This window comes from Tursiops truncatus, chromosome 6 (genome assembly GCF_011762595.2).
Source record: "Tursiops truncatus isolate mTurTru1 chromosome 6, mTurTru1.mat.Y, whole genome shotgun sequence".
NCBI classification, from domain to species: Eukaryota; Metazoa; Chordata; class Mammalia; order Artiodactyla; family Delphinidae; genus Tursiops; species Tursiops truncatus.
The window spans coordinates 106,436,043-106,460,528 of NC_047039.1; the positions used below are offsets into that span (position 1 = coordinate 106,436,043).

Consider the following 24,486-nt stretch of genomic DNA (forward strand, 5'->3'; position numbering starts at 1 on the left):
GCAGAGTTCTAGTTTAATTTTTTGGTCCACAGTGATTACTAGGTATCTGTGTGCTATTGATTGAGTAGTTCATGCCTCGGCCACTGGTGTGTCATCCGCAGCTCTGTCACAGATTGAGTGCTCGTGGCTGAGAGGAACCCACCCTCCACCTGGGTGCCAGCCAGCCACGAGGGAACCTCTAGGCCACTGATGCTGCTCTCCGTGGGGTCTGTGGAGGTCCAGGGCTGTGTCCTGGCGTGGCTAGCTGCAGGTGGCAGAGGCGGGAGCATTTGTGACCCAGGTGCTCTCTCCTGACCACCAGGAATGCAGAGGAGATTCCCCCTTGATGCAGCCAAGTGCCCTGCCCCTATTTCCTTCCCATTTCCTGTCTCATGGGCCTCACAGTCCCCAGGAACTGATTTTCCTGTGTCTTCCCTTCCCCGTCAGCAGATACAGAAGCAGGGCTCCTGATTTCCAGGGGTGTCTCCAGGACCCTTTGCTTTCTTGCGCCCCGCCCAGCACCAGGAACTGGTCCCTTCTGTGCCTGCAGTTACCACGGCAGCTGCAAGGAGGGTGGAATAAAGAGAGGGCCGTTCCATGCAGCCCCTGATGTGCCCCCCTTCACTCCGTGTACATCTTTCACACTGTACATTCTTTTACTTGTTCATTCAGCCATCTGGCAGATATCTGATTGTGTCCTACCAGCAAGGCCCTGGGCTATGTACTCTGAAAAATGTAAGGAGCAGAAGTAATAATAAAGAGCTAACATTTTTGGAGTGTCTATCACGTGCCAGATCTTATGCTAAGAGTTTTTTTAAAAAACACAGCTTTATTGAAATATAATTCACATACCATAAAGTTCGTCCTTTAAAGTGTATAATTCAGTGGCTTTTCCTATAGTCAGAGTTGTGTAATCTTCACCACTGTCTAGTTTCAGAATATTTTCATCACCACAAAAAGAAACCTTATACTCGTTAGCAGTCACTCCCCATCTCCCCCTGCCTCCAGCCCCTGGCAACCACCAATCTACTTTCTGTCTCTGTGGATTTACCTCTTCTGGACATTTCATATAATTGTGCAGGATCTGGCCCTTTGTGATTGTCTTGTTTCACTCAGCATAACGTTGTCAAGGTTCATCCATGTTGTAGCATGTGTCGGTACTTCATTCCCTTTTTATGGCCAAATAGTATTCCATTGCATGGATAGATCACATTTTGTTTCTCTGTTCATCAGTTGATGGACATTTGGGGTGTTTCCACCTTTTGACTCCAAAAATCCAAGTTCTTTCCTCCATCTCATGGTTTTCTCCATATTAGAGAAGGTTTGATGCACGCAGCCGTCAGAAGGGAAGATCCTGGAAGAAAAGAGTTCGCTCCTGGCTAGTGTGGGCGGGGAGGCCTGGCAGGGTGGGACTCTGTCAGCCACCCCCTGAGTGATGAGAGGGAGCCCCGGGGGGAAAGCCGGGGAGGCAGGAGGTCGCCGGGCAGATTAGGAAAGATGAGCTCAAAGAGGGAGAGCTCGGCCCGTGCTCTGGGACGTGAGTGCAGAGAACAGCCCGGAGGCTGAGGGAGCGGTGGCAGGCTCAGGACAGAGCCGCGCGTTCGTTTCTCTTGCTAAGAAATATCAGACACTTCAGCTGAAGACCCCTGGCAGACTTGAGTCTCCCATCAGGATTCAAAACAGTAAAATGACGCAAATAAATCAGAACCGAAAAGCAAGCATTCCTGGGCTCATCAGCAGATAAGTGAAAAGGCTCTTTTCACTTTATCGTTTTTTAGAAAGCATTTGGGCACACCTCCTGTTAGGGATCCAGAAGGCTGTTGTGCCCACACTGGTCTGAATAAGGGTTTAAGGGGCTCCACGGTTGGCCACTGTCTGACCTGGGCCAAGTGTGTGTGTTTCAGCAGAGGATGATCTAACACGTCAGGAGCCCTTTGAACGCCGCTCTTGTTTCTAGTGTCTGCCAGATGTTTCCTTTGGAATGTCTGCGGAATGTCCTGGCCCCTTTGATTGCTTTCTGTCTGGCAAGCACATCTTTGAATTGTGGGTGGGCTCTCTTAAAACACCAGGGTGTGAACAGATTGACAAAAACCGGTGGTTAGCTGTCTTTCAAGAGCTACTCTTTGGGCAAGAGTACTTGATACTGACATTGAAGGACCTCTGACAGTTTTAAGGATTTACTGCACAGACCCTCTCCAGGGGGCTTAGTTGGGGAGCTGATTTACAAAGTGTTTCTCAGGTTTAAATCCAGCGTATCTTTAGTTCTCATCCCATCAAATGAAGTCTTTTAAATTGTTGTTTTTCTTTTTTTTAATATAAATTTTTTTTAATTTTTGTTTTTCTTAGCTATATAGAGTGAAAAGGTACAAACTTCCAGTTACAAAATAAATAAGTCATGGGATGTAATGAACAGCATGGTGACTGTAGTTAACGATACTGTATCACATATTTGAAAGCTGCTCAGCGAGAGTAGGTCTCTAAAGGCCTCATAGCACACACACAAATTCTGTAAGTACGTATGGTAACGGATGTTAACTAGACTTACCGTGGTGATCATTTCATAGCGTATAGAATACTGAATCATTATGTTTTACAACTGAAACTAATGTAATATTGTATGTCAGTTATACCTCAATAAAAATAAATTTAAAAAAAATAACATTAAAGAATACCCATAATCTCGACTGTGCAGAACCAAACAGTAGTTAATATTTTGCTTTGTATTTGTCTAGATCCTTTTCTGTATAGATAACTTTTAAAAAACAAAATATGAGATTGTACTTTTTAAAAAAAATTTTATTCAAGTATAGTTGATTTACAGTGTTGTGTTAGTTTCAGGTGTACAGCAAAGTAAATTGGATGGCCATATATATATATATATATATATATATATATATCCATTCATTTCCAGATCCTTTTCCCATATAGCTTATTACAGAATATTGAATAGAGTTCCCTGTGCTACAGTAGGTCCTTGTTAGTTATGTGTTGATATACAGTAAGTTTGTATCTGTTAATCCCAATCTCCTAGTTTATCACTGCCTCCCACATTTCCCCTTTGGTAAATTTGGTTTTGAGATCTGTGAGTCTGTTTCTGTTTTGTAAATAAATTCATCTGTACCGTTTTTTTAAATTAGATTCTGGGATTGTACTGTAGAAACCATTTTGTAACTTATTCTTTCCCCTGAACTTCCCATGTTAGTAGATACCTGTCCTCAAAGTTGTTTGAAAAGGCTGCTGAGTCTTCTGTTGTAAGGGTGCCCTGTAATCATCAGAAATGTGTCACTTCCTCCCCACTTTTGCCGTTACGCTGTCTAGACAGCACCCCTCCCCCCTACCAGGCTCCAGTCCTGAGCCCCTCTCTCTGCCCCTGTCGCGCATCAGCCTTGCCCCCCCTGCCGTCCTCACACCACCCCGCCAGCCGCCCGCACAGCTCTGTCTCCAGATCTCATGCCAGCATCTTCCTGTCACCTCCTCAGAGAGGCCCCCCCCGGTCCCCCACCTGAGTAACCTCTCCCTCCCCACAGTCACTGTCCCCATTACCCTCTTTTATATAAGATGCTTATTACCTCCTAAAATTACCTTTTATATTTGTTTATTTGTTCGCCTGTTTATTGTGCATCTTCCCCCGTCTAGAATATGACCCCTATGGGGTCAGGGACCGAGTCTGTCTTGTCCAACCCTCTGTCCTCTGCACCTCTTCGGTGTCTGGCGCCCAGAAGCTCAATATGAAGGAGCAAATGATGATCCACTCTTGTGCACAGAACTGATTATCTCCTCAGACTCTCTGCCCAGAAGTGGAATTCCTTGGTACAGAGCATATATATCTTTAAGGCTTTTGATATGCAGCACCAAATTAATGTAATTTAAGGCTGTACCACTTAGTACTCATTTCAGGAGCAATTGGTGTGCCCATTTCCCCCTTATATGGATTCTCTCATACGCTTTTTGGTAAAAAGATTCCCCCCCACACACACTTAATAAATTATGGACATAATTCTATATATAGACATACTTCATCCTTTCTAAGAACTGAATATGTGTTCCATTACATAGACATACCATAATTTGTTTAGCCAAGATCCTTTTGTTCCTCAATTTCCTCATCTATAAAATCAGGCAGTAACTGATTATTACTTACGGTAACTCATAGGGTGGTTGTGTTAAATGAGTGACTTACACTAACAATTTGAGAATAAAATACTTAGGGCAGGTCCTGGCACATAGAACACAGTAAATTTACACACAGTAAATGTTAGGTGGTGTTATGATCCTTGCAGCATGGAGAATGCAGTGGAATAGACTGCAGAGTAGGGTCATCGATGATGATGGTGCCGCATCTCCCATAAGTCCATGCACCTCTCCATCGAGGTCCTGAGCAAATGAACCCAAGTGTGTTTTCTTCCCAGGTCTGCCTGCTTGGGCACTCCTTGGTCCTTGTGGGACAGCATCCTCTAGTACCTTTTCCTCCGCCTCCCCCGGTGTGCGTGAGCTCAGGTATTCCCATGTCCTGCAAGTTAAAGAGTGTAATTAGAACACTAGGCCTTGCCTCAATGTACAGGACCTTTTAAAACCATTAGGGCTATTAGCTTAAATTTAAGTCTCACAAAATAAGTCAGTCATTTCAGCGTTACAATTAGTTTGTTTTCTTCTCTTCTTCTGTCATCAGAGAGAAGCTCTCCAGACCCACATGCTTCCAGAAGTGTTCTCAAGCCCTCTCTTCCCTGCAGCATTCAGTCTGAACCTGTGCCATGTGCCCCCAGCTGCCTTTCACTGTGGCATTGCTGGTGCTTCTTTAAAGTGGCCCTGGGTGGTTCTTTGTGTTTGGGTCCAGGGAGGCCTGCACGTGGCTTCTCAACTGACCCAAAGGCAGGGCCCACGGGTGTCCTGGTTTTGATCTGGGAGGTTGACTATCCTTCCGTGGGCCGTGGTGGGGGCTCTGCTTGCTGGGTGCTGAGGGGGGAGAGGCAAGGTGCAGGGAGACCCACCTCTGCTCTGACCAGTGAATGACTTTGAGTTTACAGAGGTTCTCCAAGCCTCATCTTGTCACCTGTAAACTGGGTAGTAAATAGTACCCATTCCATTGGGTGGTTGGGAGGATTCACTGAGAAACTGTACATAACCTGCTTCCACCGGAGCCTGGCAAACAGTAAGTACTCGGCAGGAATTCCTGCCCCACCACGTGTCCTCAGACCGGGAGGGTTTCCTACAGTTAACCTCAGGATTCCTTCACACGGGCTTGCCCCATAAGCCAGCTGCAGGTAGCCAGCCCCGCTCCCCGCGGGCCGTCAGGGCTTCCTGAACACACGTGTCCCTCTGGGACTGCTGCATGTCGGTGCAGAATTTGACCTCTGAGCTTGAGCCCGAGAAGGAAGGAATTCAGCGGCCTGGGCTGCGTGAGGCAGAGGCTGAGCCCGCCCTGGGCAGGCAGCTTGTCCACGTCCCGGCGTTGGTTCTGCAGGACTGGGGGCTGCCACTCGCAGACACCGGCCTCGGGGCTGCAGGCCCTCCTCATTCTCGTGTTAGCTCTGGTGGACACCGGAAGTGGAGAAGGCGCATTCGGCTTTGAACATTGTCACGCATTGGGACACACTACAGAGATGCCTAGAACCGGTGTCATGTGCCTGTAGGAACATCCCTGATGGTCCTGATAGTAATGGTTCCTCTAAAAGGAATGATACCCCCATACTGTCTTCCATGGGACATTTTCCCAGCTCTCTGATTTTTTAAAATTAAAATTTGTTTTTTTTTTAACAAAGTGATACACCTACAGGTTAAAAAATCAGAGTACTAAAAGGCTTATAAGAAAATATAGCTGCCCCCAGCCATGTCCCTGCCCGCTCTCCATTTTTCACTCCCCAGAGGCAGTTACTTTCAACTCTCTTAGATTTTTTCACTTCTGGTACTTCATCTCCATGTTTCTAAATAATGTGTTTATACTGCTTATTTCTTTTTTTTTTTTTTTTTTTTTTGCGGTACGCGGGCCTCTCACTGTTGTGGCCTCTCCCACTGCGGAGCACAGGCTCCGGACGCGCAGGCTTAGTGGCCATGGCTCACGGGCCCAGCCGCTCCGCGGCACATGGGATCTTCCCGGACCGGGGCACGAACCCGTGTCCCCTGCATCGGCAGGCGGACTCTCAACCACTGCGCCACCAGGGAAGCCCTATACTGCTTATCTCTTGATCTACTTATCCTCACGTTTAGTTTTCTCATAATCTCCCCCTATCAGGCAGTATCACAATTTTTGGTAAATTAGTGGGCAGTGTTTACACATGTAAACATTGGGTACCACTGAATCAAGTAATGCACCAGACTGGAGTTTCTTTCTTATAAGCCTTTCCTTTTCTTGGAATTAGTTCTTGACTTGTTTCTTTCATTTGCTTTATTGTCTAGGTGCCTACTGATTTTTATACAAGAATTTAACATTTTTCTTTAAAATTTTCAAGCTAGTTACTAGCTGTTAGAAACAAGCTAGTTTCAAGCTAGTTACTAGCTGTTTTCAAACAGCTTTACGCCTGTGGTTTTATTTGTAAATGCTCCAATACGTCCGTCACGTGCCCGTCTGTATCTCTTCCCAGTGCTGGAGTACAGTCCCATAATGTACTCCCATACGGTATGTGGAAGGTTGTTCCACGACCTTCTCTGCTTTCCCTCCTGTCCAGGCCCTGCCCGGCGGACGTGCCACTGCCGTCCCCTGGCTGTCCTGTGTGGGATCTGTTCCTGGAGCTCAGGGTTTCCTCTTTATTGATTCAATCCCCAGCCGTGCTGATGCATCCTCCTGTAGGTTCAAGGGTGGGCAGGGGATGAATTTAGTAAATTGTTGCACGTCTGCAAAGGTCTTTATCCTACCTTCATGCTTACTTGATGTTGGTTTAGGTGGAGAATTCCAGAATTCCTCGGAATTTTGAAGAGGTCGTTCTCTTAGTTTCCAGTGTTGCTGGTGAGAAGTCTGATGCATTCAGATTCCGTTCCTCTGCACGTGGCCTGTTCTTTCGCTCTGGAAGTTTCAAAGGTGGTTTCTTCATCCCAAATGTGGTGGGATTCTCCATTGCTTTGCTTTGGGGTGGGGCTTTTTTATTCACTGTGCTAGAACTCTCAGGACCACTTTAAGGTGGAGGCTCACCTTTTGTTCCTTTTTTTATTTCTCTTTCTGGAAATTTCATTAATTGGATGTTGTATTGATTCTTCAGTTTTCTTAGTTTTTTTCCCCTCTAGTTAACCTCTTCATCTTTGTATTTTACTTTCTGGAAGATTTCCTCAACTTTCTCTTCCAATATATTTTTTGAATTTGTTATTTTAGCCGTAAGTTTTTTATGTCTAAGCTCTTTACATTGTCTTCAATTGTTCCTTTTAAAATGTTTTTCACATTATTCTGTTCTTGTTCGGTGGTTGCAATGTAGTCACTCATCCCTCTGAAGATATTGATTATAGAGTTGGTTGGTTGTTCCTTAGCCTTCACTGTTTCCTCATATTATCTGTACTATTTTCAAGTTCCCCTTTTCCTAATAATTTGAGCCCTGTCTTTCATATTTGAGACTCCCCCCGATGCCTGGTGACCCTTTGTTGTCAGGTAGGAGTGAAGCCCTAGCTCCTGGGGTCGGAGCCCCGCGGTGGGGTAAGGCCTGATGACCTGCGGGCTGCACAGTGGGTGATGCAGCAGGGAGCTGGCCTCGATAACAGAGGCCACAGAGCCTGTAGGTGCTGGTCCTCTCTCTGGAACTCTTTAGTTTCTCCAGAGATGCATCCTTTAATTTCCAGCATTTAGAGGGTACACCTGGCTGCCGAGGTACCAGAAGCAGGAAGGAGGGTGAGCCTGGCGGGGGCCACCATTCAGTCACCAGTCACTGTGCATAGTTACCCCCTCCTTTCACTCTGGAGTCTTACTTCCTCCTTCACCTCCTTCCCCATCAGTCTGGTGTTATGGAGCCCTGAGCCCTACTGGTCCCGTTTCTGCAGAAAATACTTCTGAAACAGGGGTAGGGATCTGGGAGTCTAATGGCTTTGTGTATAGGCCTGTTTCCGTCTGCCTGCCTCAGCCCTAAACTCGCACCCACCCACCTCCAGGCCCTCCACCCTCATCCTAGGAGTATCTGGTGGCTCGGGGCCCTGGGGCCTCCGTCACCGCCTCCACTCTGCTACACCCCAGACCGTCCACTTCCCACACCTCCACACACCCGATGGCATCTCTCTCGTGTTGTACTCCTCTCTTGCACTTTATTTTAGTGGCCCCAATACTTCCTCCACTTTGATTGTCATCTTAGAAGAATATTGGCAGAGAAGAGAGATAAACCCACGTGTCCGTTCTGTCACTGACCACCTGCTCCTCCGCAGAGGCAGCTCCTGTACCGGAGAAGATGCGAGAAAGAGAGGGGGAGGGTATGAGAGTGTGAGTGGGAGAGTGTATGTGAGCGTGAGTGTGTGAGAGAAGAGTGTGTGTGTGTGTGTGTGTGTGTGTGTGTGTGTGTGTGTGAAGCCCTGTGACAGACACTCTGGGGGCGCTGCAGCCAGCAACAGCATTGGACATATTCTAGTCATTTGGGGAACAGGGCAGGGTACAAATAAGAACCAAGAGAATAAGTGGCCTTATTGTTGAAATGGGGATGTGGCCGCAGAGTGGTGATTTTGAAGCGGATACATACACTCAGTTCAAGGGATTAAGTCCTGGGAATTTCATTGTTTCGAATTCTCATTGCGTCACTCCAGGAGCCGCAGGGTCCTTGGTGTTTCACGCTTTGCTCCAGATTGACTGGCTGATTCTTTCATTCATTCCGTCAGCAAGTTTTGGTGGAGCCCATATGTATCAGGCAGTATGCTTAGTGCAGGGGATAAACGGCCATCAGGCATCGTCCTCATCCTGGTGAAGCTTTTAGTCCAGTAGCGGGGCAGTAGGGGCAGGTAAACGTTAACCAGGCAGGTACCTGATATGCGTCTGAAGACCAGGTCCGGTCCCAGAGATGGGGAAGGAATCCGAGAGGACCGGAGATTGGAGCGGAGCCCGAGGTGACAGTGCAGGGCTTTTCGAATCCTGACGTGGCGTGGTATCACTTTAAATATCTGTTTTGCTCTCAGAGCAGACGTCCTCATGTTTAGCGTAGACCTGTTGGCACGGGCTTTGTGGGGGTCCTGAGTGGGCACTGAGGCACGTCTCATGCATTATCCCCTCTGTCCCCGCAGCGCCCTCAGGGTAGGGGGCTTGCTTAAGCATTGGGGTGTCAGGTTGGGGTCTGCTGTGCCTAGAGCACTTCTTCCTCCTCCCCCTGCAGCCTCCCATCCTGGGACTCAGGACTGAGCTCACAAGGGCAGAGTTTAGACGTGAACTTCTGCAGGCGCGCCCATGTAGCCACCTGCCACATTTACCTTGTAGCTCATCTAACTTGGGATGGGAAGAGTTTAGGTTAGACAGCACCTTTACGTGCCTGGGTTGTAAAGAAGCTTTGGGTACTTCTTATCGCTCCATGGAGGGCAGGGCTGCGAAGGCCCAGGTTGTTACACCAGGGCCACTTCCCTAGTCCGGCTGGGAGCCAGGCCTGGGCCTTCCCACTCCCTGCTTAGCAGTGGAGCCGGCCGCCAGTGTGGATCCGGCCTGCGGGCCCCAGGCTGTGGGCAGCTGCGCTCTGCCCAGATACACGTGCGCGTGCGCGCACACACACACACACACACACACACACTCTCACACTCCCCCGCCCCCTCTCTTTCTCTCCCTCTTCCTCCCTCTCACCCTCACCTCCCTCCACACCTCCCCTTGGCTGGGGTTGGAGGGCGATGCACATTTTCACTTCATTGCAAAGGAGTCGTGGCCTCAGGACAAAGCTGGGACTTTGGATGCCTGTGTTGAATGTTTCTCAGGAGCGGATTGGAGGACTGTAACTGCCACGATGAGAAGGAGAGAAGGGGGCCTCTGAGGAGGGAGCAGGTCCACTGCCTGCTTTCTCCCTTGGCACTCCTGCGCCAGCCTCTTTATCCTACCAAGGTGTCTTCTCATTCAGAAAAGGGAAAATTCTAGCAGTGGGTGAGAGGAGGGAATCATCATTTTCAAACCCTGGAAACAATAGCCTTGACTTAGGGTGCATAACACCCCTCAGTAGAATTTCCAGTAGCCTGGAAAGCCCTTCTGAACCGCCTGCCTTTTCCGCGGGAGGTTGGACACAGCTCTCTTCCTTCTGAGTCCCAGCCTGTGGTCCCACAGCCTTTGAGTGTTCTGCAGTCTCTCTATTTTTAAAAATTTATCAAAAATAATGCATTTATTATAGAGAAACCACATAGGTTCCCTTATTTCTTTGTTCCTAGAGCATCTTTTCACATTTTAATGGTTCTGAAATTAGGATGCATCTTAAAATAGGTTTGTGCATTTTGATACGATATTTCTTTTTTCCTGAAGGAGTGTTCTTTAAATCCACGGGTGATTCCCAAACGACTACATCTTAGAACTGAGGAAATACAATAAAAGTACAGTTTGGGAAACAAAAATCTTTCAAACATGGAACCCATGGGAGAAAACAAAGCAAAAGGGATCCTTGGGAGTGGGAAGCTGGGGCCGCTGCTTCCAATTTCATGTTTTCCGAGAAACTTCATGTATGACCGTTTCGGGGGGAGATGCGGACAGGGCCTGATCTTGTTCCGTCGTGTTTCTTTCTGTGAGGGTGACATACTTGGAGCAGACGTTCCCTGAGATTGTCCCCATACTACTCCTCCTTCAGATTTCAGGTCAAACATATCTGCGTATTTAGAATAAGAACCTTTCTTTTCCCTTTGTTGCACTTGCTAACTTACGATCCTTGGGTTTGAAAGAAGGCATTTTTCTTTTGCCAGTCGACCTTTGGGCTTTCCAGAGGCCCCTCAGAGAGCGTGGCCGTCGGGGCTCTGGGGACCATCCCAGTGGAACCACCCCCACCCCCCTGCCCTGCGCATGTGACAGTCCGAGGTCGTGGGCCTCCTGTGCAGTGTGGACACGGGATGGAGCTGCCTCAGGGGCATTTTGTGTGAAGAAGGGAGGTGCTTTCAGCAGTTTGTGAGAACGGCCTGGAGCTTGTCAGATCAAGGACGGCTTCCCAAAGTCTAAGCCTCAGAAGGACGAGCAGGGAGATGCCCAGTGTGCCCTGGCAGGGGCAGGGGTGGTGGCTGCAGAGCTCATCCCCAAAGGGGCACTGCTCCCAGTCTTCCGGGGGGTCCCCCATTGGGGTCCAGCCGGGGTGTGGGAGGTTGATTAATACTCTGACCTGTTAGGCCGCTGAGGGAGGAAGCAGCCCAGGCCCTGATGGTCCGTTAATGAGTATCTTGGAGAGAATGGGGAGAGTGCATCCTGGCCGGCCTCCATCTCCTCTCCCGTGTCCTTGTGAACCCTTCCCACTAGCCCCAGCCCCACAGTCCCATGCACAGGTCCTGTAAGACTCAAATCAAGGCCGGCTTCATCCTTGAATGCTGCCTAGAGGAAAATTTCTGCAGCTGAATACGAGAAGATGGCTCTTTAGCCTATAAACAAGCAGCTGAGTCTTTTTTAATTTTCCTATCATGCTACAGTTTCCGACCTTGACGGCCACTCGCAGAGCTTGTGCCGAGAAGAAACAGTGCATCTCCCAGCTCCCCGCCCCCGCCCCAGCGCCCAGCAGAGTCCCAGTGACGGCAGCCCCTGGCCGGCCCGGGTCCTGGACGGAGCAGGAGGCCGTGCCAGGCTCACGGCAGGCGGTGCCCCTTTCAGGTGGCATTTCACGCCCCATTGGACTTTTTTCTGCACCCTGTACTATCCCCCGAGTAAGTGGTAATGAGCAACTTAATTTGCTGACTTCTCCAATCCCTTCTTGGTCCATGACAACAAAATTTGCTCTTTTCTCATTAGAACCACTTTTGTCAGGGTGTCTTTAATCAATGGCTTCCCCAGGGACAGTATTTTTAGAAGTTGTTATTTTTCACGCTCTCCCTTTACCCCTCTTGGAAAATCTCTTCCCAGGGCCTCATGAAATGGACTAATGAGATGCCGCACGAGTCCAGGCTGGAGTTAATTGGTGCAGGTACGAAGAAGCTGCTCACACACGCCCTGGCTGCATCCTGCCTCACCTGCTGTCCTTTTCTCCATCTCTTTGGTGTAGGTTGCACAGACAGCAGATGGTGTGGATGCTGACCTCTGGAAAGACGGCTTATTTAAATCCAAGGTTACCAGATACCTGTGTTTCACAAGATCATTTTCCAAAGAAAATGTAAGTCTTAGTGGTTTTCTGTTTGCTAAGTGAGCACAAGTCATTTACATTCCTGTTTGAAATCTCCTCGTTTTTTGCTTGTGGTTTATTTTCATCACTATGTTAATTTATCTGTGGTTTTAGTGAATGGGGGTAGAATCAGCAGCCTGTGCTGTGTTTCATTTATTAACAGTATTATTAACCACATACCCAAGTGTACAGTGAATTCCATTAAAACGTGTTCTCCGAAGGAGACTAGGAGATTTCTCTCACAGCTCTTGTCTGCCTGCCTTTCCTCCAAGTAACAAATCACAGGGTAGTACGGAGGTAAGTGTCTTCCAGGGGAGCTGGATTTAAAGCTGACCACCAGATGGGAGCATAGCTAGAAGGATGCCACGCAGTCACCCCTCCCCCAGACATGGCCTTGTTAACTTTCTCCCCGAGTCTCTCTGACATATGACATTTCATTGTTTCTGCAGGTGGGTATCCACCACCCAGGCAGATTTCTTTTACTGTGATGTTTAATACTTAAGCCCATAAATCAGGAAATTTTAAAGACATCTACTAAAGCTCTTCCAGCAAAGTATTCTAATGGGTGGCTTAGAAAGAAGAGAAGTGGCTCTCGTGAGTGTCCACCCCGTGTGAGACCTGTCCTGGGCGCTCTGCACATACACCACTTCTGTCCTCAGACAGGCTCTCGAAGTACCAGCTCCTTTCTGACATCAGGGAGTTTTCATGCTTGTCCAAGGCCACCTGTCTTCCCTAACTCCAAATAGGGAGCAGTCAGATTTTCATTTTTAAGGTGACATTTTATTTTGGGCCTGAATGCTAAAAAAAAAAAAAAAAAAAAAAAAAAATTGGGTGGGAAATATTTTTATAAATTTTATTATAACAGTAATACATGTTCATGATTTATAAAGAAAAAATCAGGTTCAAACATCCCCATTCAGAAGCATGGAAGGGGAAAGGCAACGGTCTTTCTCTCCATCACAAACCCCACAGCCCCGTGGTCCTATCACGGTCCTCGTGCGTCCCTGCAGCATTTGCTGGCTGTGGACAGTCACACAGTTCTCTGGCCCGCACTCTCTTCCACCAGCCATTCCTGTTGTTTGTTGGTAAGTCTCTGTTAGGAAAATGATTCCTAACAGACTCAGGGAGAACTCATTGCTTTAATTTTTTCCCACTAATGATGAGAGTAATACATGCTTGCTGTGAAGAACAGAGTTTCTGGTGGAGTAGGGGAAAGTCCTGGCAGGTGAGCCTGCGGTGGGTCTGAGCAGGTCCCTCATGTCACGGTGCAGCTGAGGAGACCCCAGGAACAGGTCTGAAGGCCGGGTTGCCCTTCCAGACGTGGGACTCGTGATCTTAGGGGTAGTGCCCCCTTGGCCCCATCCTTCCCTCCTGCGTCCACATCCACGTACAGGTCACTCTTGTCCCCTTTGTCCCTGGAGCTTACCTAAACCTTTTTTGAAACTAGTCGTATTCTTAGCTTTTGTCACCTCTTTTCTGCCCACTGGCTACCCTTTCTGCAGAAGGTCCGTGTGTTCACTGCCGCTCAGAGCTGTGAGGACCAACTCCTGAGGGTTGAGCATCTTGTTCACACCCTCACTCTGCCTGGTGGTTTCATGTGTTCACTCCTGGTCTCCAGTTAGCCTCAGCCTCTCCTACTGAAGAGGAGACCGTGGCCACAAAGGACAGCTACGATCTCGTTGGTCATTTTTGATTTCTGTTTTTGTTGCATTTCCTTGAAGGCCGTGGGGTGTCGGTACTCTAGGCCAGAAGAGCCCCTGATCCCTTGGAGTGGGGACAATGACAGGTCTCAAAATGATAGAGAGAAGTCCCTGGGGCTTGTTAATTTTAGGCGTCACGGGTAAGTGGATGATAGAAAATACACCGATTTAGTCAACATTTGTCGAACGTTCAGGAGATGTTCCTTGAGTGCCTACTATGCGTGTCTTGCTCCATGAGGGCTGGGCAGACGTGGGGAGGTGGGTGTGATGAGGGGATGCAAGATGAGGACAAGGGCAGTGGGAGAATCCTCTGCCCCTCTTTTGAGGCAGTAAGGAAATTAGGTGCATTTTATTTTCAGAAAAAGAAAGAATGGGTCCTATAGTGAGATCCAGAGGGATACAGCTGAAGGGGTGGCAGGGGCCCACTTGCCAGCCCAGGATTAGAGCAGGAATAAGGCATATTTTAATGTTACAGCCGGTCTGTCCCGGCCCTGCTGTCAGAGCCAAGACTTTGCATGACAATTTTTTACAACTGCAAAGGAGGGATGTGGAATCTCAAGACTGGACAGATTCTTAATTAGGTGACTTGAGACTCGCTGTGTAGGAGTTTGTGGAGACTCCTTTGGAACCTAAATTCCTTTCCCCCAATAATGCTATTAATACAGAAACCTGGCTTTGGAGTGACATTGCTTCCTGGGGAAGGATTGAGATTAATTGCACTTTTCATGCCCTGTACTTTCTGCATTACCTGTAATAATAATGTACATAGATTAGGTAGGGAGGATATTAAACAGAAGAATTTATGAACATTTGAATATTAAGTTGGTTATCTGTGGCTACCTTAAATGCAAGGTTGTCAAAAATAATTACAGTATACTAGCAAATACTGGCTACCAGAGACAATATAAATACCCTGAGTTAGTGCATATGGGGCTTTTGGCATGAATCATTTGCTCAACAAGGATTGGGAATACGTTCTTCATATTTATGAGGAGGAAATGAAAGAGAGCACGGGATGGGGGAGGGGAGAGGAACAAGCAAAATTAATGGTGTGGCAGACTTTCTGTATTAAACCCGGTGCAGTGGCAGCCCCTGCACGGAGGGACCACACTTGGGCTGCGGGAAGCTCTGACAGTGCAGGCTCCCGTTCCATATGCACAGGAGGGGTTTTTTCATGCTTTTTTTCATGGCTGCACCACCGATGTTCTGGTTTTATGATCAGGGACATTTGTAGAGTGTGGAGTGTGAGGTCGCTAAGTGGTTTGCAGTTGACTTATGTAAAACCCAACTTGTCAAGTAGAAGACGTTTGAGAAGGATATTGATGAACACCCGTCCATCTATGGGGCAGGAAAACATACCCGGTTGTTAATTTCTCAATGCAGAAAACAGTGATGACATGGAAAAGCAACTGTCATGAAAAAAAATTATGATAGATTAGATCAGGTGATTCTGAAGGCAGCTGATGCTTGCGCGTTGGGTTAATGGTTCAGACCCTTCCTCCACAGTCAGAGATTTATTCCGCAGCAGTGAGGGTTCCGCTTTCCACTTGCTGCGCTGATCTGTGCATTGTCTTCCTGAGACCCAGCTACCTGAAATGTAATAATATTAAATCCTCGGCAAATACCGTATTTCTAGAGAAACGGTTTTGTGACCACAGTGCCGAAAAAACACTGGTCATAGTTTACACTTGACATTTTGACCTTCATGGCTAAATTTCAAGAATTTATTTCATTTGTGTACTTTTGGTTTATAATACATTTATTAAATATACTTTTAATATATCTATTGATATTGTTTAGATTCATCATCCAAGCAAATCCAATTTGATTTCTGGTTCTGAGTGGCCCGCCCAGTTAAAAATGTACCAAAAAACATTAATTTATTCAGCAGATAATTATTGAGCACCTACTGTGTGCCCAGATCTATGCTAGGCTTGGATATATAGTAGTAGCAGAGATAGTTTTGGTCCTGATGGCTCTCAAACTCTAGTGGGGAAGCAGATACTAAATAAAAACCTCACAAATATGTCATTATAAATTGATATGAAGGAAAATTGCGAGTGCCGAGAGAGGACATAGCGTAGAGTTCAGATGATAGGAATTCCCTGATTGGCTTTCAGGGATGGTGTTGGCACTGCGCAGGATGGGGTGCGGCACGGAGACTGAGGGGCACGCCCTTCTCTGAGCAGGACGCCTGAGGAGTTGCTGTGCGGGGCAAGGTGGTGGGCTCGTCCGGGAGCGCAGAACAGGTAAACTGAGAGTGTGCTCATGGGGACTTGTGGGGATGAGGTGCTTCTGGAAGGTGAGCATTCCAAGTGCATTGCTAGTATCCTGACAGGAGAGATTGGGATCAGAAGGCATCATTCTTTTTTTAACTGAAGAATTTAATGAAATCTCCGAGGTGGACCCACATATCTAAGTTGTAGGGTAGATCGCTTTAGAGCTTGTTTCCAACTTGAGATGTGGGCTGTGAGTGCCAGTGCGTTTGCAGAGAATTCTCTCTTGCAATTACAGGATGGCATGCTGTCTTCGAAGATATTTTTGCACTGGTTACGGAAACTGCGCACTGTGGACCCCGTGCACTACCACTAAGTAGAAGCTATAATAGGCCCTTGTGCATGTCATTTTAGAAGATGCGTAATATTAGGCAGCAGGGCTTTTCACTGTGTCTTAGTTTATGATTCGTGGGGTTTTACAGAATGTGTCTAGCCACCGAAATGTGTGTCAACATGCAGACTGGCGATCACTTAGGAGTGTGACGGGTTCTCTGTTAGGCTGAGATGCAGCTCTCCCTGTGCAGCGACCGCCCCAGGAATGTGCTCCTTCTAAACCTGCTACCCCAAGAGCTGATGCTCAGGGCTCATCTTGCTAACCAAGGCCACATCGGAGTGAGTGGCTTTGAGGTTCTGCAGATGAAACTCCTCCCCGGGGGCCACCAGAGTCCCTGTGTAACTGCTGGGGAGCATTAAATGACACCTACTGTAATTAACCTGCTGTCGTGAAGCGGCGCGAGTCTTGTGTTAGATATGCATTTTGAAGCCAAGATGGCAAACCCACTGCAGGCGTGTTCAGATTAATCATCTCTCTCTCTCTTCTTTCTTCCCAAGAGCCATTTAGGGAACGTGTTAGTGGACATGAAGCTCATCGACATCAAGGACACTCTGCCTGTCGGCTTCATCCCAATTCAGGAGACGGTAGACACACGTGAGTCACCCCTTACTACTTCTCGTCACGATGAGAATTTTCTTCCTTCAGGTATATTTTTAGACATTCTTATGTGCATTTTTCTTCGGAAACATTTTAGGAGGCCTTACTGCGTGCCCCAAATAAACCCTGCTGCTTTTGACATATGCCTGACTTGGTTCTCCAAGGAGTTTTCAGCGTTCTGGGTAGCGGCATGTAAATGAGCAGGACGGTGCTCCCTGCTGAATCGGCTCACTCAGGAAGGGGACAGTGAAACCGCTTATAGTTTGTCCTTAGCCCGTTCTCCGGTGCTGCTGAAGCCAAGCTTGGCATGAGACCCAGAAGCAAAAGGAAAAAACCAAAAGCACGCAGGGAACACAAGGGCAGTAATAGCCCCATTTTTGGCTCTTGGAGCACAAAGAAAAGTCAGAACCAGAAAGACTGCAACTTAGAGTCCTCAGGATTCGAAATTGAGGGAAGACTCTGATCCCTGAGCAACACAGAGTGGAAGTGAGTGGCTGACACGTCGGAAGCTTCTTCAGGATCCTGGGGCACTTCGAGGTTCTTGTCGTGCTCGCCAGTTATTAAATAGAGCTGGAAACCTGGGTAGTTGAGCCTCCTCATTTTGATGTGCTATAACTTGTTTTACTTTAAATTACTTGTGACCAATGTTAGGATATCCACGACAGTGATGCAGTAAATAAAAAACAAATACAGAGAATCCTTTCTTTATGACACATGATCCATTTATGAAACTCTGCATTTCACTTTTTGTCCCACATACTTTATTTTTCCGTAGTTAGCCCCATTTTGGACCTACTTTTTTTTTTATTTGTTTGCTGTTTTCTTGCAAGCATTTCTTATAGACCAGACTTTCCATATTTACACAGATCCCCACATAGCTGTTATTTTAATGGAACAAGTGAATTCCATTGTGTAGCCTACTTTTCTTAATAGTCTCCTCACTTTTGGACATTGGGCTGCTTTTGTTTGTTACTGACGTGTATTAGCTAATAATTGTGATAGTTGGTATTTAGTATGTCTTTATGCTAAATGCTCTACATACCTGATCTCATTTAATCTTCAGTAAGACCCCTATTTGGAGATGGGTATTATTATACCCATTTCACATATGAGAAAAATGAGGCACAGTAACTACTTAGGGATTAAAGAGCTTATCCAAGGTTACACATCTAGAAGTGGGGGAATGACTAGATTACACACACAAGTGTGACTCCCCACACTTTTAACCGTAGTGCCACTCTGTAAAAGCATGTGTTTAAGCACCTTTTACCAATAGATTTTATATATTTCTGTATTGGAGTTTGGGGATAACAGCTTTCTTGAAGTATAATTCACATACCATACAATTTACCCATTTAAAGTTACAATCCAGTGGTTTTTAGTATATTCGCAGAGCTGTGCAACCCTTACCACAATCAATTTTAGAACGTTTCATCACCCCAAAAGAAACCGTACCCATTAGCAGTCACTCTCCATTTCTCCCTAGTCCTCTCCTCCCTAGCCCCCTGCCAGCCCTAGGCAACCACTAATCTACTTTCCATATAGATTTGCCTATTCTGAACATTTCATATAAATGAAGTTGTATAATCTGTAGTCTTTTGTGTCTGGCTTCTTTCACATAACAGAATGTTGTCAAGGTAGGTTCATGTTGTAGCATGTCAGCACTTCGTTCCTTTTTTTATTGCCAAGTAATATTCTGTTATATGGATGTACCATTTTGCTTATCCATTCAACTGATGGATATTTGGGTTGTTTCACTTAGGGTTATTATGAATAATGCTGCTTTGAACACGGATGCACAAACTTTTGTGTGGCCATATGTTTTCATTGCTCTTGGGTATATACCTAAGTGTGGAATTGCTAGGTCATATGGTAACTCCATACTTAACTTATTGAGACACTGCCAAACTGTTTCTCAAGGGAGCTATACCCTTTTACATTCCAGCCAGCAGTGTTTGAGGGTTCCAGTTTCTCCACATCTTCAACACTTGTTATTGTCATTCTTTTTAATTCTCACCATCTTAGCTGGTATGCAGTGGTCTCTCATTGTGGTTTTGATTTGTGTTTCCCTTATGGCTAATGATGTTGAACATTTTTTTATATGCTTATTAGCCATTTGTAATTTTCTCTGGAGAAATGGCTATTCTAATTCTTTGCCCATCTAAAATTGGGTTTTCTTTTTACGATTGAGTTGTAAAAATGTTTTAGTATGTTCTTGATATGTCCTTTATCAGTTATATGATTTGCAGAAATTTTCTCCCATTTTATGGGTTTTCATTTCACTTTTTTTTCTTTTTTTAAATTGAGGTATAGTTGATGTACAGTTATTCCATTTTCTTGATGCTGTCCTTTGAAACACAAAAGTTTTTTATTTTGGTGGAGTTCCATTTATCTGGGTTTTTTTCCTTTGTTGCTCATGCTGTTGGAATCATACCCAAGAAACCATTGCCAAATCCAAGGTCACCAAGATTTATGCCTGTGTTTTCTTCTAAGAGTTTTATAGTTTCAGCTCTTTCATTTATGTCTTTGATGCATTTTGAGTTCAAGTTTGTGAATGGTGCAAGATAGGGGTTCAGATTTGTTCTTTTTTTTAAAAATTTTTTATTGAAGTATAGTTGATTTAAACAGATGTATTCTTTTGCATGTGAGTATCCAGTCGTTCCAGCACCATTTGTTGAAAAGACTGTTCTTTCCCCCGTTGAATTGTCTCAGCATCCTTGTTGAATACCAATCGACTGTAAGCATGAAGGTTTGTTTCTGGTCTCTGAGTTCTCTTCCATTGATCTATATATGTCTTTCCTTATGCCAGAACCACACAGCCTTGGTTACTGGAGCTTTGTAGCAGGTGTTGAAACCAAGTGGTGTGAGTCCTCCAACTTGGTTCTTCTTTGTCAGGATGATTTTGGCTATTCTGGGTCCCTCAAATTTCCATGTGACTTCTAACATCAGTCAGTTTCTGCAGAGAAGCCAGCTGAGATTTTGATAGGAATGGTGTTGAATCTGTAGATCAGTTTGAACATGCATAGATTTTGAATGATTTCCTTGTGATGCGTTTCCAAGGACTTGAGGCTGCTAGGTCATGTGTCCTCAACGGCCTGCTCCCGACCTTCCTCTACAGCAGAGGTCCCCAAGCTTTTTGGCACCAGGGACCGGTTTCGTGGAGGACAGTTTTTGTCGGGGGGAGGGGAGGATGGTTCAGGCGGCACTGCCAGCGACGGGCAGCGGCAGATGAAGCTTTGCTCGCCCGCCGCTCACCTCCTGCTGTGCGGCCCGGTTCCTAACAGGCTGAGGACCGGTACCGGTCCGTGGCCCGGGAGTTTGGGACCCCTGCTCTGCAACATACTTCTTACCTTCAAGCACGCCATGCTTTACCCAGACCGAGCCACTTACTGTGCCGTCTTCATGCTCCTTTCTTTTCGGACTCCACGTATTTGCATTGTTGTTTTCCTGGCCTGAAGGCCCCTTCCCTCACTCTGAATATCCACACCCCATGTCTTTCAAGGCTGAGCTCAAGACTGCGTGAAACAGCCTCTGATCCCTAGATGTGAGTCTGAAGCAAGCTCTCTGTCCTCTCCGCAGTCAGCCACAATGGATGTGTGTCCACTGTAGGCACTGCAGGCTTTGGGATATAAAGATGAGCCTAGGAAAAGAACCCACAAGGAGCTCAGTCTAGCGGGTGGCTATACTCACTTGGAGGTCAGGGTCCCCATCTGCCTTCTTTACTGCTTTTCACCTGCCTGGCACAGCACACCTGTGTTGAAGGGAGGGAGGAGAGTAAGCAAATGCCAGTAACAGTGGTGGGAAGCCAAAGGGAGTGGTCGATTCTGCTCCCGAGTTCCCATCTTTACCTCTGTTAGGACAGACTGCACCAGGCATCATGGGAAGAACTTGGGCTCTGGAGTCAGACTCGCCTAATATTGAGTCTGCCTCTGCCACTTACACATGAGGGACCCTGGGCAAATGACTTCAGCCTCCCGGGCCTCAGTTGCCTCAAATGGGGGGGATATTTACCTGTTTTCTTCATGTCTTTGCTACTTACTCTCTTCGAGGGCAAGATCCGTGTTTAATTCATCTTTGAATCACCTAAGGTACCTGCCATACACAGTGCCTTGATCAGAGGATGGGCTCAATAAAGATAAGCTTTATTATCCTCTGAGGCCAAATTAACTTCCAGGAAAACCAGTTCACGTGGCCACTAATGATCGCGGCTTGTACCTGTTTTCCACCGGCCTGCCAGCATAGGTTTTACATTTTTTATTTAGTTTTACTCTCTAATTTTGTTTAATTTTCACTTATTATTTATTAGCAAAACTGAATATTTTCACGTGTTTGCCTGCTGCTTTTGCTTGTTCTTATATGAATGGTCTCTTTAAGAGCTAAAATTGCCTTGTAGACTTTTTGTATTAATTTCCTACTTTTCCCCTGTGTTTTTCTTAGTTTTAAAATTTGCATTGTCGTTCGTTTTTGACAACTAAGTGGCTTAAAATGTCTGTATATTGATATACTATAGAACCAAGGGAGTTCCCATTCTGCATTTTCCTCTCAATTTGTTGAACCAGTTGAGCGAGGAGGCCCAGGGCTGAGTCCTGATCTAGCTTCCGTGGGGCCCCAGTGATTCTGGGAAGTCCCCCCACCATGACTGGGGGTGCACTGGTTGCTGCCCCATGGACATTCTGAGGTCGGGTCCTGGCACCTCCAACAAGTGTCTTATCACACAAGGAAGGGTGAGTTTAGGGTCGCCTATTCATTTAAGGTCATGCGGTCATTCCTGGAGCCTTTACCCAGGGACAGGTGAGCTCAAGCTGACCAGATAAACCTGTGGTCAGCTCTGTGATGTTTGAGAGCGTTTAGGGTCCTGATTTTATAAAATCAGCCAGAAAGATGAGACTCCTGTAATTAATTTAAAATACGGTTTGTTGCAATCTCTATAGCACTTAAAAAACTGGAAGACTGTTTGTTTTAGTAAAGTGCTGTGTCCTTTCTCTGTGTTCATTAGCGTGACTGAACACATTTCTGTGGACTCTGTATGTTTGCTTAAAGTCAGGCCCGTGTAAGCATGTGTAATTAGTGGCTCCATCTCTTACCCCGAGTTTGCTGTAGATGGAAGAATGGAGCAAAGAGCAGCTGGCAGAGCAAGTGCATAAAAGACCTGCATCGTAGTTTACTTTGAGGAAAGGTCTCTCCTCCTTCACACTTTCAAAGGCCTGATCTTATGAGCTCATAGTTTTTGAAGCTGCAGGGTTGCTGTGGACAGTTTACCCCCAGTTACCACCCCGGCCTTCTTGGATACGATATTTGGGGTCTGGATTCAGTATCCAGTATTATTACTCATAGCTGGTAGATCTGGTCTAGCCCTCAGTTTCCTCACTAGGAAAAGAACCCACAAAGTTTCTGAGTTTCCATCTGGTTCCCCCAAAATGTCAGCACCTAATTCTAATCTCCCCTTTGGTAAAAATCAAGACCAGCAGCAGGACTGCACTCCCCTCTTTATCCTGCTCCCTGATTTAAATGTGCTTATTTCCTGCCATGGAACTGGAAGGTCTTGAAAATCAATGCCAAACACTGACACAAATTGTATGCCAGAGGCTTACTTACAATGATACGGTGAGGGGCTTCCCTGGTGGCGCAGTGGTTGAGAGTCAGGGGACGCGGGTTCGTGCCCCGGTCCGGGAAGATCCCACATGCCGTGGAGCGGCTGGGCCCGTGAGCCTGCGCGTCCAGAGCCTGTGCTGTGCAGCGGGAGAGGCCACAACAGTGAGAGGCCCACATGCCGCAAAAAATAAAAATAAAAAAATAACGGTAAGAACATCCATGGCTGTTCTTTTTTTTTTTTTAAGAAGATGTTGGGGGTAGGAGTTTATTAATTAATTTATTTATTTTTGCTGTGTTGGGTCTTCATTTCTGTGCGAGGGCTTTCTCTAGTTGTGGCAAGTGGGGGCCACTCTTCATCGCGGTGCGCGGGCCTCTCACTGTTGTGGCCTCTCCCGTTGCGGAGCACAGGCTCCAGACGCGCAGGCTCAGTAGTGTGGCTCACTGGCCTAGTTGCTCCGCGGCATGTGGGATCCTCCCAGACCAGGGCTCGAACCCCTGTCCCATGCATTAGCAGGCAGACTCTCAACCACTGCGCCACCAGGGAAGCCCCATGGCTGTTCTTTACTGAGCACTTACTGTGTGCCAGGCACGGGGCTAAGGGAAGCATATGCGTCATCACATTTCATCCACCCAGTGTCCCTGTGGCCTCAGGTTTCATTAACTCCCTTTTACCGAAAAATTAAGTCACTTGCCTAAGATTATGGTTCTGGATAATGGTGGAGTTGGAATTTCACCCCAGATCTATCCGACTCATGTACTGAATGGCTGCAGTTGATTGAAAGTCATGTTTAAAAACCACAAATGAACAAACAAAACACACGTGGGTGGTGGTTCACCTTCGGCAGTTGCTAGGGTACCAGCTCATCACTCTAAGACTTGATAAATAAAAGAATCACATATTTATCTCTCCTTTCCTGTAACAAAGCATGTTTCAGGGAGACCAGGTAGTAGAAAAATAAGATGTTTTTTATATAGAAAAATTCCAGCTAATAAATGCAGAAGGAATGACAGAAAATCACTGTGTTGACGACTTTAATGATTATGAATCTAGGCAACAGTCATCAGGGGATGAGAAAACCTCATGAGCATGGTTGTTGGGGACTTTATAACTGAGGTACCAACAGCCGTGGGACCTACCGAGGGTGGCCCAGCTGAGCCCCAGGCCGCACGTGTGACACCGTCGGATGTACGTTGCGTCACCTGTGAAGTGCTCCTGCCTGATCGGAATCGAATCGAGCCTTTCACTCTGCCGGTTTACAGGAAGTACAGGGGGTGACCTGAGTTCTCCATCCTATCAGTGCCCTGAAGATAAAGGGAAGGTGGAGAGGTTGCCACAGAACAGAAGAGGCCTAACAACGAAATGCAGTGCACAGACGGTGTTTGGGTCTCGGTCCAGACAAACCAACAGTTAAATGACACTTTTGAGATAACGGAGGAAACTTGAGCATAGACTCTTGGGTGATATTAAGGAATCATTGTTCATTTTGTTAGGAATGATACCAGTCATGGTAAAAAATAATAATAATTAAAAAAAAAAAGCCTGCCATGGATACCTACTGAGATTTTGGTGGATGACGTGACATGGTGTTGGGGAGTCATTCTAAGTCTCCAGCAAAGCTGGAGGGGGTGGGGGAAGGAGAAACCAGGTCGCCCGTTGCTGACAGTGTTAAAACCGGATGATGGGAACATGTGGATTCATCTTACTGTTCTCTCTGTTTGGGGGAATGGTTGAAAATTTCTGTAATAAAAAGTGAAAAAGGACTTCCCTGGTGGTCCAGCGGTTGAGACTCCGCGCTTCCAACTGCAGG

At 46.6% G+C, this 24,486-nt stretch overlaps 1 protein-coding gene across 2 annotated transcripts in view; it reads left to right on the forward strand.

Annotated features, from left to right (window-relative positions):
* Window positions 1-24,486, forward strand: part of MVB12B (multivesicular body subunit 12B) — a 179,597-nt gene that overhangs the window by 43,149 nt on the left and 111,962 nt on the right. For both annotated transcript variants that reach the window (XM_033858599.2, XM_033858601.2), the window contains 2 exons: window positions 12,063-12,170; window positions 16,987-17,083. In XM_033858599.2, the coding sequence (XP_033714490.1) occupies window positions 12,063-12,170; window positions 16,987-17,083 (205 nt within the window). The remainder of the gene's footprint in view (window positions 1-12,062; window positions 12,171-16,986; window positions 17,084-24,486) is intronic.